The following is a 14,785-nucleotide window of genomic DNA, read 5'->3' on the forward strand; positions in this document are numbered from 1 at the left end:
GTTTTGGGCACCAAAATATATAAAAGACATCAAACTATTGGAGAGAGTCCAAAGGAGGCCACAAGGATGGTGAACGGCTTGAAGGGGAAGCTGTATGAGAAGCAGCTGAGGTCACTTGGTCTGTTCAGCCTTGAGGAGACTGAGGGGAGACCTTATTGTGGTCTTCAACTTCCTCATGATGGGGAGCAGAGGAGCAGGTACAGATCTGTTCTCCCTGGTGACCAGGAACAGGACTCAAGGAGGTGGCATGAAGCTGAGTCAGGGGAGGTTTTGGATTACTGGGAAAAGTTTTTCTCCCAGAGGGTTATTGAGCACTGGAACAGGCTCCCTGGGGAAGTGGTAACAGCATCAAACCTGAGAGTTCAAGAAGTGTTTGAATAATGGTCCCAGGCACATGGTGTGACTCTTGGAGTGTCCTGTGCAGGGCCAAGACTTAGGCTCAATGATCCTGGTGGGTCTCTTCCGACTCAGCCTATTCTGTGATTCTGTGACAAATACTCTGCTCTGTTTGGCAATGCCTTCTGAGCAGCTAAAGAGCCTCCACTCCAAGGCCAGTTCTGGTGGAGTCCATCCTGGGCACCTCTCTTCACTCATTCTGTGTAGGAGGCTTTTTACCATGACATACCTCTGCCAGAAGGACTATGGGCAATATACAGATCCCAAAAGCACCTATTCAGCCAGATTTGAAGTATTTTGGTCTGAGAACACTGATCTCAAGTACCCATCAACAGTGGATCCTAATCTGGATACATTTGGCACCAGGGATCTGCAGAAAGGATTCTGCAGGTGACCTGAAGCTACATATGGATCAGCAAGTAGCAGAGCCACTGCAGAGCAGGGACATGTGAAAACTAGATGTGGAAGTACCTCCTAATTCCAAAATAGAGGCAAACTCAGCAAAAACTGTTGTTTATCCTTTACAGGTTCTTATAGTTGTGTGTTCACAATGAGCAGTCCATATCATACAGAGATACACAACGCCACAGAAACAATATCTGTCCTTCCTCTAAATGTCACTCCAAACTTTGAGGACATCGATGTCACATGTAACAGTCCTGAAGTGCAAGCAAAGGGTTTTCTGCTGTCCTGTTGCATTGACAGACACTTGAAATCGCTTAAGGTTTCCTGGAAAGTAAATGGAACAATCAACATTACAGGTAAGATTAACAAAGGTTGTCTTTCACCTGCTAGGTTTGTTCATTGCTCAAAGGTCTCCTCTTAAGTGGCTGCCCCAAAGTCCTAGGATGAATACAGGATATGCTCCAAAGGTGTGAGTGGCAGGGGGAAGGAGACTCTGTATGTGTTGTGCAAGTGCCAGTGGGGTTTCAGGCCCCATACACTGATGCCATTCTGGTTGGAAACCACTGCCTGGACCAGCAGCACGCCAGCTTCATCCAAAAAGCTTATTTCTGCATGGTCTAATTTTGAGAGCAAGGATGAGTGCATCAGTCTGTACTTCCATCTCTGGAATCACCCTTGGGGTTCAAAGATCTTTCATGTACCACATGCTGAGATTTGGCAGTCATGGGATAAAAGTGCTGCACCATGAAACAGCTGCAGTACAGATAAATACAAGCACTGTTTGCCTCTCCACCTGTCGTTGTGATACATCACATACCAGTTGAGTCAGAGGCATCAATAAAAAGAGTTAATAAAGCACCAAGTAAATGTGTTACAAAAGAGCTACAAAGTAACATGAACAGACATGCTCATAAATGTCTATGAACCATCACCCTAAACGGTCTATTGCCCTCTTAATATTTTATGAGTATGAAGTAACTGTTTATTGCTAACTATTGGCCGTAAATGAAACTTAGCAGAAAGCAGGACACAAAATGAGATAAAATCTTCAAAGCTCATGCACGCAGTCACTTCCACAGAGGACAGTTACCAGAGTGCAGCAGTGCTTGCAGGAAGAGGAGATCCTGGCCTACTGCAATGGGCTGTTTTACCCCGATTCCCTGTGGCCAGGCTTTCCCCCAGGGACTCTGCTCTGCTCTCATATCAGCTGTGTTGTCATCTGCAGCATGGCACAGCTTCAGTGCTCACAGCTAAACCAGCAGTCTTCCAATTTTAAGTTGAATTACTGTCAAGTGCCTCCACATTTTTATTTCAAAATTAGACAACATTAAAATCTGCAGCGTTTACTCCTGTTTTACTTACCTTTACTCACTCTAAATATCACATATAGTGAGGTTAGGCTTAACAAGGATACTCTTCATTTTGGTTGACTCTGAGATTTCCAAGCAGTGTTGTTGCATTCTGACTGGTTTTGGCAGGAGGACTCTCAGCACAGAGCTGAGTGCTGCCACTCTGTGAGTGTTGCCAGAGGAAAAGATGCAAATGAACTTCAACAATGATGAGTTAAAAGTATCGTGATGTCAATTACATACAAACCCACAAGGGTTTCCGTAGCTGGAGTAATTGCTTATGCTTTCCAGAGGTATTTTTGGACATCCATAGCCCTTCAAACAATGTTTATTTCTCTCTAGGAACATCCATCTTGAGTGGAAACTGCACTGAATACCTGCTCAACATCAACGAGTCCCTGTGCCCACCTGAGAAGTCAGGTGCAGTGACCACATACACGTGTGAGCTGGAGACTGGACATGGAGCCAGGCGCACTCGAAGCATTGGAGTCACGTACCTGCGGAAAGGTGAGGGCCAGGGTCTTGTGACAGAACAACAGCTCTTCAATGCATAGATGGCCTCTGTGGCACATAGAGTGTGCAAGAAAATGATTAAAAGTAACTCTCACTAATGTGACTTTTGTTCTGTGTTGTCTCAGCCCACGTGACAATATCGTCAAGCACAAACTCAACAGTTTCCGAGGGATACGGGTTCAATGTAACATGTGAAAGTGATGTGAGCAATTATGACAGCCTCAGTTGGAAAATCCAGTCTGGAAGTGACACTAAAACAGTAGACTGTGATATGTGCATTGAAAATAGAAAATTCCCAGCCACGTCTGTGCTCACAGTGAAGTCTGCCTCGCAGGACTGGAGAGGTGAGTGAATATGGTCTCATTGGCTACAAAGGCAATGAAATCTCTGTACCAGATAATTTACAGCATCCCTAACCCTGCAAATCCCTGTGCAGCCTGGCCACAGTAAATAAAAAGCCCCCACAGTTAAAACTATAAATGTTGGAGGACAGCAAGGCTTGATGTTGCCAACAGCACTGTACTTGTTCAGCATTCATGACCACGCAAAAGCTGAGGAACACATCTGTCAACTGAGACATGGTTTTGTATCGCTTATTTTAGGCACCTACATCTGCACATTCTCCCAGAAAAACCTGGACAGTTCTGCTAATGTGACCATCGAGGTGATTTCCTTGCCCCTGAAGCAGAACATCCTGATAGACCCCATTGCAACATCGATACAGTGCCAAGTGCCACATGCCCTCGAATGCTGCATAAGTGCAGAGACCGTGAGAGACTACAGGGTTACATTTTTCGTTCAACAAAATGAATTTCAAGTTGGTAAGACACAAAAAACTTCCAGAATCATTAGTTTCACTCTGTGTCACAGCCCAGTCTCGGGGTTTTTTGTTTTCAGTTAGGTCTGTGTAAACAAGTTATACTTAACTGCTTTCATGACAACCAAGGAGCACTTCTGAGGGTGCAAAAAAAATGGAAATGGACTTCTTTTAGGATGTGAGCATGCCTGGGGAACATGGCTGGGATTAATACTGAACTGAAGTCACCGCTGTAGTGATAAATAAATAATAGGTAAACTCAATATTTGGTTTGACTTGCCAGGCAGTGGGAAGTGAGCATCCTGACCCTTCTTCAGATTGAAAATTGCTGAAATCCTTTTATTTGCTTTTCTCCTTCATTCTGCCACTTTTTAAAATTAGTACAGAGAAAATGTTACTTAAGAAAAACTACTAGTTCATGAAAAATGTTGAGTAACCTATCAAAAATGCAATTCAAAAAACTACTCCATTTACTTCAAGGATACAGGGGGCACATCTTTAACAATACAAAAGCCTACACTTCTGTGTCTTCAAATTTAGGGCAATTCTGCAACTTCTCTGACATGTTTTTATATACTATAAGTTTTCAAGTGAATTGTTTTTTATATAGTAGAATTTTTTGAGTGAGTTACCAAACAGTAAATTTGAAAAAGAAAAAGCAAATACAGTCTACCAAAAATAACTCAGGAAACATTCATGAGTGTAGAAACAACAGGCTGAGGAGTAAAGCAGGTGGAGACTGAGGAGGCCTTCAGTAACTAAGAAAAAGGCAAGGATGTTGTTGGAAGAGGCTGCAGCTGGAGACACCCTCAGGCACAGGCATTCTGAAAAGCAGTGGGAGTGTGGCACAGATTCCGAGTTCAAAAGAACCATATAAGAACAGCAAAACAGTATCCCAGCCTAAGTAAAACACCTGTGGTAAAGGCAGGAAGAGTATTCTCAAAAATTATTTTCAAAGTAAATTTTGGTTACTGCACAGTTAAGAGGTTTTGGGGAGGATTTGCTCACACACCAGTAAATGAAAAGGTATTGATCATGCAGCAGCTGCCAGATTAATTACAGAGGGAGTAAGACACAGAGATCAACATACTGAGAGGGAGCTTTTTCACAAGGGAAAGTTGTGTTTGTTTAAGTACCCACAGAAAAGAAAGTTTTGCCAATGCTTTCTGCTGGTCATAGTTTACTGACCCTAAGTCTGTGTTAATCTGTCTTTGTCTATCCATACAGAGAAAAAGAAAAAAGACAATTTGGTTTGCTACATGTACAATCACACGGAAAAAGAATGTAACAAAAAGGAAGAGTTCGAGGCATATTGCAGGTTTATCAACCACATCGAACAGAGAGTTGACAGTGAACATATAAGACTGAATTTGATACCTGGTAAGGAAAAAAGTTAGTTTATAGCTGTTATGTAGGACATCCCAATATCTTTGTTAAATGAGGTGCCACAAATTCATCACCAGTGACATCTAACAGGAACAGCTTTTTGTTATCCAAGAACTTTTGTCTCCTTTTCTTATGGGAAATTTTTACACACAGAGGAAAATATTTGTTTTAATGTAATTTAAAAAAAAAATAGACAAGATGTGTTGTCTTTGCTGTATTTGAGAGTAGTCCCAGTATGTTCCAAAGCAGTGACAGTTTAGTCACTACTGCAGGCTGCACCACCAAGCTTCATCCCCTGTGTTAGAATGTGGTCATGCAGCTCCCAGCTTGCACCAACAATTTAGCAAGGATTGAAGGCTGTGGTGCCTCATCTGGCTCAGGGGGCCAGCCTGTGGGAGAGCATTTCCACTTTGAACACAAGAAGGGCAACCTCTGTGAGGTGCTGCAGAGACCAGGGCAGTTTGCAGTCAGCTCTGCAGGGAATGTTTGGTAATTAGAATTCAGCATTGCTAAATCCAACTTTGATGTTTAGTTCTGACAAGAGTTTGGATATTTCAACTCTTTTATTCTAAATTGGAAAGGAAGAAATGTTGGACATCCCCCGATGCAGAAATTTTCTTTTTTCCACAGCAGTGGTACCTACAGTTCAATCACTGTATCTGCCAGATTTCACTCTCTTAGGCAATAAATATGCAGACACTTTAATTACTTTAATCACTTTAATCAGCAGATACTTGCTGATATGACTAAGCCAATCAAAGACAATTAGCAACACTCAGTGTTCATCAAAAAGTTGCTGAAGCCTCACTATCAAGGTCTTAATGAATTTCCTGTTAGTGCTACAGTAGTATTGAGTAATTTAACAGAATAAACTTTGTATGAATTATTGTTCATTTAGTGGACAATATAAACCCACTCCAGCTCTGTCTAACCTTGTAATCAAACAGATAAATCTAAGTCTATGAGTGTTCGTTTGTTGATTTGATTCAGTACTCAAAATCAGAGCTTTATTAGATTTCCCTTTTAATCTCCTGATTCATAAAAATTGGGAATATGAGACATATACATCTGGAAAGATCCTAATTAATGATGACAGTAAACTGAAATCCCAATTTAAAGATCTTTGAACAGATCACAAGTTTTGTGGAAGTAATTAATTCATCTCCCTGCTTGTTTTCTATCTCTGTCTCCTCTCTGGACAGTTAAGAAAATTTCCTGCTCAGACAAATTGGGGATTGGAACAGAAGGGTCCATATTAATAAAGCCATGCTGTGATGTAAAAAATCCAAAAGGTTTTACTCGAGGCAATATAACTTACCAGTGCATCAACAGCTCATGGAAGGTTGCAAGGAATGACTGCCTGTCTGGACCAATAAATGACCTGCTGAGTAATGCTGAGGTGACACTCATGGGTTTGTAGAGGTTGTGGTGGGGAGGTGGGTAGGGAGAAAGAGCAAAAATGTTGGTTGCATGATTTTTGCTTATCATAATCTAAAACGTATGAAGCATTTAAATGATTCTTTTAAAAGATATTAAGAATGTTTGGTTCTATTTACACCAGGCAGCCAAAGAGCTGAGGGCCTGAGGCACTGCATGGATAATGTCCATACACATGAACGCTCTGTCTCCCAGGCAAGGTGACCTTGTCCATGGCATCCATAAGGAGCAGTTGCTGGCCTGGAGCACTCCCTGAGCGGTGCTCAGGCACAAGCCCAGAGCACACCAACAGTGAGGCTGTAGGAACAGCTCTGAGCCGCTGCCCAGCCTCATCCCCAGGCCCTTCCTACAGTGCCCACACCCTTGGCCACTGCACTTGACAGATGGGTGCCAGGCCTTGGTTTTCAGCCTTGGCATCATCCCACAGTGCTCTTCCCACCCACAAACCATCCAGAGTCACCTTTCTCTCAGTGAGGCTAGAGGAGTTCACACATGTGATGTGCTGTTATCTTCTGTTCCAGTCCTTGGTCAACAGCCCTGAGGCAAAAGCAGAACTACCCTTCTACCTTGCACAGCTCAAGGAACAGACAAAAGAGGAGCTAACCACAATAAAAAATTCCTCAGCAAACCTAGGTGCAATTGTTACCATCCTGGATATGGTCTCCTCTATCCCAGCAGAGGCAGAGGAGGTCACTATGAAGGTAAGGTTTTATTTTAAGTCTTATCTACACCTACCAAACCCTTTAGTCCCTTTTGTCACAGGGGATGATGTTCTTTTTGAAGAAGTTTCACACTTACTTAGGATCGAGATCAGGAAAGTGTTAAGTGAATGAGATGAAGTGACAGTAAAGATACAGAGGAGTTTATGAAAACTCAAAACGATGAGAACAAGGAGTCTATGCATGAAAGAGAAACTGCTGTAAGCTTAGCAACTAGAAATATTCTAGGAACACATGGATATCTCCAGCATTCTAAGACAGGAAAGGACAAGGGATGATGGATAAAAAAATTGGACATGGGCCAGCAACATGCTCTTGCAGCCCAGACACCCAAACATGTCCTGGGCTGCTTTACAAGGAGCGTGACCGGCAGGTTGAGGAAGGCGATTCTGTCCCTCTGCTCTGGTGAGATCCCACTGGGGGCACTCCATCCACCTCTGAGGTCCCCAGGGCAAGAAGGATGTGGACATGCTGGTCAGAGGCCTGAAGCAGGTCTCCTGTGAGGACAGCCTGAGAGAGTTGGGGTCGTCCAGCCTTTAGAAGAGAAGGCTCAGGGAAGAACTTATTTCAGCTTTTCAATACTTAAAGGGGACTTATTAGAGGACTTTTCATCAGGGCCTGCAGTGACAGGACAAGGAATAATGATTTAAACTGAAAGAGGACAGGTTTAGATTATGTATCAGGAATAAATTGTTTCCTGCGACAGCAGTAAGGCACTGGAATAGATTTACCAGAGAAGTTGTGGATGCCCCAAACCCTGGAAGTGTCCAAAATCAAGCTGGATGTCCCTTCCCCCTGGAAAGGAAGTTGGACTGGATAACCTTTAAATGTCAAAACCATTCTGTGATTCTATGATTCCATGAGTAGAAGTAGGAATAGGAAAAAAAGGCTGAAATAGGAATAGAGAGAGTAAATTCCAGAAACCATGATCAAGCAAGGAAAATAAGTTGGATGTAACAACAAATGAATAACACAAGAAAGGTTAGAAATAATTGGGAACCTTGATTGTGAGGTCCAGAGGAAAAGCCCTGCTCTCCTGAACAGAAAAGTGCAAAAAGCCTTGATGGTTTGTAGATAGAGAGCCCTACATGAGACACCAAGAAATCAAAGACAGCACAAACACTGAGAAAGAAAGGAAAGAAAACTGGAGATGCAAAAATACCAAATAACATATAAAAAAATAGTCACGTAGCTCTGCTTTTGGAAACCTTAACTTGCAGACAGAGTGTGCAGAGGGTTAACAACTGAAGACTTCACATGGACTGAGCAAAATAAGAAAATGCTGGGCTTTTTCAAAAGACACTTCTAGGACCACACATAAATTACCATCAGAAACAACAATTAATTGTATGAGATTTCAATAACTGCATTATTCTGTTGTTGTTCCAGAATTTCCTATCCACAGTGGACTTAATTGTTAATGATTCCACAACTGAAGCTTGGGAAAACCTGAATAAAGAGAAGACACGACAAAGTTCTTTGTTACTGCAGTCAGTAGAAAATTTTTCCCTGCGCCTCCAGCCAGTTAATAACACCATTCCTTCTGTCTCTGCAAACACCATTCATCTCCAAGGGATAGTTGTCAAGGAAAATAGCAACACAAATTATGACAAGGAATTCCTCAGTAGAGAAAACCTCACAGTCAAAGTGGTCATTAGTGAAACTGAAATCCAGACTCTAACCCAAAATTCAACCGTTGTCAGTGTGATGTACTCAAGACTTGGACATATTTTGCCCCAGAGTACATTTGGATATGTGAATGGTTTATTGATAACAACTACTTTGAGCAGCAACAGAAGCCAGAAGTTTGATGTTAATATGACATTTGCAAAGAAAGACTTTTCTCTAAAGATGCCCAAGTGTGTCTTTTGGAACTTCACACTCAACAATAACAGGGGGGACTGGGATACTAGTGGCTGCACACCCACAGAGTTAGGAGATTATGTCCTTTGCTCCTGCAATCACTTGACATCATTCTCCATCCTGATGTCACCTGACAGTTCCTCCAAGCTAATCTTTGAAGATTATATTTCCTACATTGGCCTGGCCATTTCAATCGTGAGCTTGGTGGTCTGCATCATAATTGAATCCTTGGTCTGGAAGTATGTGACAAACAACACAACCTCCTACATGCGCCACGTCTGTATTCTCAACATTGCCACATCCCTGCTGATTGCTGACGTTTGGTTCATTGTCACTGCCTCCATCACTGATCAAAACCAGCAGATGAGCAGAGACATCTGTATCATGGCCACATTCTTCATCCATTTTTTCTACCTGTGTGTCTTTTTCTGGATGCTGAGCCTGGGCCTCATCCTTTTCTACAGACTGGTGTTCATCTTGCACAACACAAGTAAGACTGCTCAGAAGACGGTGGCATTCTGCCTGGGATACGTGTGCCCCTTTGTCATTGCAGTCACCACCATCGCTGTCACGCTGCCAAAGAACAGTTACACCAGAAAGGATGTCTGCTGGCTCAACTGGAAGGATAGCAAAGCTCTCCTGGCCTTTGTCATACCTGCCTTGATCATTGTGGCCACGAACTTGTTCATCGCCGCAGTTGTTATAATAAAAATCCTGAGGCCAACTATTGGGGATAGGTCAAGTGGGCAGGAGAGGAAATCTCTGTTTCAGATTGGCAAAAGTGTGGCCATTCTGACACCACTGTTGGGCCTCACCTGGGGTTTTGGGTTTGCCATCATCATCAAAAACAGTCATCGAGCTTTCCACATCCTCTTTAGTCTGCTCAATGCTTTGCAGGTGAGTTGCACGTATTTTTGTTCCCTCTATCATGATTTAGAACAGACACAGTATTGCAGTGCTGTGCTTGACAGGGCATAAGAACAGCAGGAAAAAGCTTAAATTTGCCTTACACATCCTTACTCCAAAAGGCCTCTTTGGGAAGGCCACTCCAGGAATTCAGCAGTATTTCATATTCTCTGCTGCCTTAGCAGATGTGCCATGTAGATAAAGCTGACCTAAAGATAACTCCCTGCTTTGCCAGTAGTTTTGGGATCAACTTCACTGCTGAAGACCAGGAAAACAGCCCTGTTATATTCAGTGGGTAAACTTGAGCATACCTGTTTCCATTTATGGTCCAGCTGGAGGAATCATGTTATGCTTTTGTGGGTTCCAGTATAAATCACAAGAAAGTCACCAAGATCAGCTGAGAAGTACTAATGATAAAGAGAAGAGCTGACAAAAATACACATGATTGATAGTTTTCAGTCAGGATGATTTCTGCAACATATTTAGGTGGCCAGTAGGATCCCAATACAAGGAGATTTCTTAAAGACAAAATAGTTATGCGTACTCTCTCTTTAAAGAGAATTCTTAAGATTTGCCATTGTTAAGAATGGCATCAAAACTGCGTTCTTCAAACCAAACTCACTGGCCTTTTTCTTGGAGCCAACCAGTTTGCCTGGGGAGCATAGGTAGGACTTGTCCTCCATACACAAACATTCCTTCTTCCAAATACATTTAGTGCTACCAAACTATCTGTGTCAGTTTGTAGACCAGAACAACACAGAATTTAAAAAGACCAGGCCTGGGGAACTGCCAGATGAGCAGTCCACTATTGATATGCAGTTAGAAAAACGCCCTCTGTCAAAGAGTTCAAAGTTTAAATAGCACTATGGACAATGTCAGAGATACTTATGACGTATTGAATTAAAGATTGGCATCATCAAAATGCAAGTAATTATCTGTCTCCTAGGGATTATTCATCTTGGTGTTTGGGACTCTCTGGGATAAGAAGGTAAGGATTCCAACTATTTCTTACATTATTTCAAAGTACTGCTGAAATTTGAACAAAACTTCTGTATTTACTGACTGACTTATTTTTTAAACAAATAGATACAAGAAGCTCTGTTGAAGAGGAATTCATCATCCAAATGGAGTTCGCAGCAATCAAAGGTTAGGACCTTGACCTATGAATGTGTTTCAGTTACTGGAAAACTGAAGTTTTCAGTTTCAGCATAGTCTAACATTGTCCAGGGGACTTTAAATTCTGGATTATTGATTAGAACAAGTCAGAGAGGACACTAACAACACAAATATGATTACATCCCCTTTTTCAAAGTTCATTATTTTCACTATAATTAATAAAAATGAGAAGGCAGTTAGTGGACATTTCCTTTAAATTGCACAAGAAAGAAACTAGAAAATGTAACTGAAACTTTTAGTTAGAAAGCAGGAAATTTTTTGGCACTATTATTTATTCACAACCTGAGAGAAATGCAAGGGGGAGTTCTTGAGCAATTATTGTTTCAACTTACACTTCTGCATTTATAACACCTTACCAAAAAATGCCAGGATGTGTAAGAAACTGAGAATGGTTTGGGTTGAAAGAGACCGTCAAGTTCATCTAGTTCCAACACCCACCTCCCCCTCTTCCCGAGCTGCCAATGGTGCTGACATCACCCTTATATGACAATAAAGCTTGATTTTATATTGGTATCTGAACAGGGTTTATTCAGAAGAGCCTGTACAGGTATTGCTAAAGAACTAGGAAGCCGACTTAAAAGCAAGGATAATTAAGAAGATGAGAACACAGGCTCAAAGGAATTAAGGATTCCATTAAGTTTGAACTGTCAGTTCAGAAGAGCAGCATTGGATCAAATCACTCCAGTTTCCACAGGAATTGCTGAAGTTGGAAAGTACCCTCAGAGATCATCTTGCACCACATTCCCATCCGAGCATGGTCAGCTAGAGCTCAGAGCTGTGTCCTGTTGAGTTTGAGTAGCCCCAAGGATGGAGTCACCACAATGTCTGGTGCAGCCTTTACTTGTGTTTGACCACCCTCACAGTGAACAAGTTTCATCTTAAGTGGGATTTCCTGTATTTCTATTTGTTATCAAAGCCTCTTGTCCCACCACTGGGCACCAAGGAGAAAAGCCTACCTCTGTCTTTACTCTGTCCTAGTCAGTCAGTCACGAGTATGTCCTGGCATTGGGTTTGTTCCTCCCCAGGGACTGGAGGACTCTGAACTTCCCTTTGCTGAACTTCATAAGATTCCTGTCATTCCATTTTCCCAGCCTGTTGAGGTCTGAGAATGAGCAAATAAAGCAATATCAAAGTCTTTGATTAAATTTTTATATGTGGTTCTTTACCTTCTTTCTCTACCACCTTATGATATAGGTGACAATACACAATACTGCCTAATTTCCCCCACCAAACTACAACCAACTAATGAAGAAGGACTGAACAGAAAAAGATGTATTTTTCGTACCTTTTTAAAAATACATCTTTGGTGGAATCCTATTAAATTCTCAAACCACTCCAGAACAACAAAAAAAGAAACTTCATTTTAGCAGCAAGAAGTTCCTTCCTTCCTTTGCATGTGGACTGTGGAGAGTTGTGTTCCAATGCCCTCTAGCGTGTCAAATTAAATTTGCCTCGGATTATCTCAAGCTGTCAAGAACAATCCCCATTCACATACATTTTAGCTTTTGTGGCTACCTTAATGGCCATACTGGCGCAGATAAGAGAACAGGATCCCATACTGCCTGTTAGGACAGGCTCTGGAGCCTAAGCCATCTCCCCTGGCCAAGAGTTAGAGACAAGCAGTTTGTGCCTTGTAGTTTCTTTTAAAGTTGGTCTCCTTCATCACCTCCACAAACATGCAAATGTGTGAACTTGATACCTCACAAACATCTGACTTAACCTTCTGTGGATTGTTTGCTCATACTACTGAAATAAAGTTTATTGGAACCTTTTTTTGTTTTTCGTTAAAATAGGGCTACAAAATTCTTTTGACAAAAAGCAATTTTCTCTCTTTCAGTCATCCTCCCTGATCCTGGTGACACCAATGCTTGCTATGAGCTACCCATTTTCAAGAACCTTTAACAACTTATGTGGGAAAACAGGTATGTGACAACAGATCTCCCTTACTTAAATACAAACAAGGTTTTGGCCTTCATTCTTGCTCTCAAGGTCTGTCTGTCCTGATATCCATCAATCTATTTGTCTCTCCATGCACCCATAGATGGTTTTTAATCTTCTAATGCAAAGGAACTGCAACAAGTCAATTGTAGTCTAATGCTAGCAGCAAAATTGTCTATCTCTAAAACAATTATTGGATGTTTCACTAATTCTATACCCCACTAAGTGAACTTTGTTTTGAGCTTGATGAGATCACAGCACAGTTCATCCCTTATTCATGTGCTCTTCACCACCTTGGAATTGTATTTCTTCAAAGGTTCTCTGGCCATCATTTTGTGGACATCGCCATTTCAGTTATGACTTTATCTTGCAAAAAGCATTTCTGGAAATAATAATTAATTTCTAAGTGCCCAATCTTTGTATCCACACATTGTTCAGAGAAGATAGTGACACTTGGGTCTTAGCTTAGAGCCTTGTGGCTATAAGAGGGAGAGAGCTGGGATTCATCTCGGGAACCTGTGGGTGTGTTGTGTTCTGGACGTGTCCCCATGCTCCAGGAGAAGCACTAAATGCTTCCATTTGTGTGAGAAAACCATTGCCCTGTGGCATGGTTGGCAATTCAAGCTGGCACATCCTGGCTGTGTCACCAAACACGCTGAGTTCTGTGGTTGCTAGTATTGCTGTAATGCAGGTAGTGCCAGGGCTGCAGGGCAAGGCAGAGCCAGCTCAGCCACCAGCATAGGTGTCACTGTCCTTACTTAGCAGTGACAACATCCCAGGCTCTCTGTCCTTGTCTAACCCCTGTGCTTTGTTTTGCAGGCAAATACAGAGTGTCTTCTTCAGAGCCATCCACCTCTTCCACTGAAAATACTTCCAAGGCATATTCCTTGCTTAACTGAATCACTGTCAATGCTAAACCATGTCACTCTGAAAGGACCTCTTCCAAGACACACACAAAAAGTACCTGGGAGTCACCAGGAAGTGGACTGCTTCATTTTGACTGAACTGTGCCTTGGTGAATTTTTCTGGAATAATCATTTCTGGTTAACGTGTAAGGCAGGGAAGCTGAGACAGATGGAATTTTACAAGGTCTGCCAATCCCAGAAGAGATGACAAGGATTTGAAGGCCTTCATGTGCAAGAAAGGACATGGAGAGTGAAGAATACTCAGCCCTTAAGTGGGTGCTTAGCACTATGCAGTACTGAGACATGAATTGCAGTGCTTCACACAGTTGCTGTCCAGTGGATTTGGTATTTCCCCTATCAACTCTCTGAATGATCCCAAAGGCCTGTGTAGATACAGAAGTACCTCACAGCTTCTCTCCTGCCCTCGTATTAGAGTCTGGAAAGGCCGTAGTGGTTTCCACTTCCTATTTAAGACTTTCTGGAACCAAAAATTCCCAACTGAGAAGGTCCATTTCAGATCTTCACTTTTGACTTACATAAAACGAAGACCATGATGACTCCTGCGTGGTCTTCTTTCAGATGGAAAGACTGAAAGCTCCATGTGGCACTTTTTTTAAGAAAAGGAAGCTTTATGCCCTTGACAATATATTTCTTTCCCTTGATACGTAATGTGGTAAGACAGAGATGGTTGCTGCCCTCTGCCACAGAGGTGACTGCATTTATTTAATGCATAGTAGTGTTCAGAATGCAAGGAGTGCCTTGTGTAAAGCCTGTATGTTTGAGTCTTCTCTCAGAGGAAAAACACACTTGAAGGACTCAGAGAATAAGCTCTGTAGAGAATATAAATTACCATGTACCAGGCAGGATGAATGGTTTTATATAAATTATTGCTCTAATACTACACTTGTGGAACCATTTATTTCAAGGCTGTACACCTATAAAGGGAGGACTCCTGTCTTGAAAAGAACCTGGAAA

General features: G+C 42.0%; 1 protein-coding gene across 3 annotated transcripts in view; it reads left to right on the plus strand.

Annotated features, from left to right (window-relative positions):
- The window catches only part of ADGRF5 (adhesion G protein-coupled receptor F5), a 41,420-nt gene extending 26,709 nt beyond the window's left edge, over window positions 1–14,711 (plus strand). For 2 of the 3 annotated variants that reach the window (XM_066180027.1, XM_066180026.1), the window contains exons 11-22: window positions 924–1,157; window positions 2,493–2,657; window positions 2,789–3,007; window positions 3,266–3,484; window positions 4,708–4,860; window positions 6,069–6,265; window positions 6,825–7,004; window positions 8,412–9,782; window positions 10,738–10,779; window positions 10,878–10,937; window positions 12,805–12,889; window positions 13,725–14,711. In XM_066180027.1, coding sequence (XP_066036124.1) covers window positions 924–1,157; window positions 2,493–2,657; window positions 2,789–3,007; window positions 3,266–3,484; window positions 4,708–4,860; window positions 6,069–6,265; window positions 6,825–7,004; window positions 8,412–9,782; window positions 10,738–10,779; window positions 10,878–10,937; window positions 12,805–12,889; window positions 13,725–13,804 — 3,005 coding nt within the window. In that variant the 3' untranslated portion in view covers window positions 13,805–14,711. The remainder of the gene's footprint in view (window positions 1–923; window positions 1,158–2,492; window positions 2,658–2,788; window positions 3,008–3,265; window positions 3,485–4,707; window positions 4,861–6,068; window positions 6,266–6,824; window positions 7,005–8,411; window positions 9,783–10,737; window positions 10,780–10,877; window positions 10,938–12,804; window positions 12,890–13,724) is intronic. The other variant, XM_066180028.1, reaches the window with a different exon arrangement.
- The last annotated feature ends 74 nt before the right edge of the window (window positions 14,712–14,785 follow it).

Source organism: Chamaea fasciata, unplaced genomic scaffold, assembly GCF_029207755.1.
Source record: "Chamaea fasciata isolate MVZ Bird 193981 ecotype frontalis unplaced genomic scaffold, bChaFas1.0.hap1 SCAF_3, whole genome shotgun sequence".
In the NCBI taxonomy this organism is placed as follows: domain Eukaryota; kingdom Metazoa; phylum Chordata; class Aves; order Passeriformes; family Sylviidae; genus Chamaea; species Chamaea fasciata.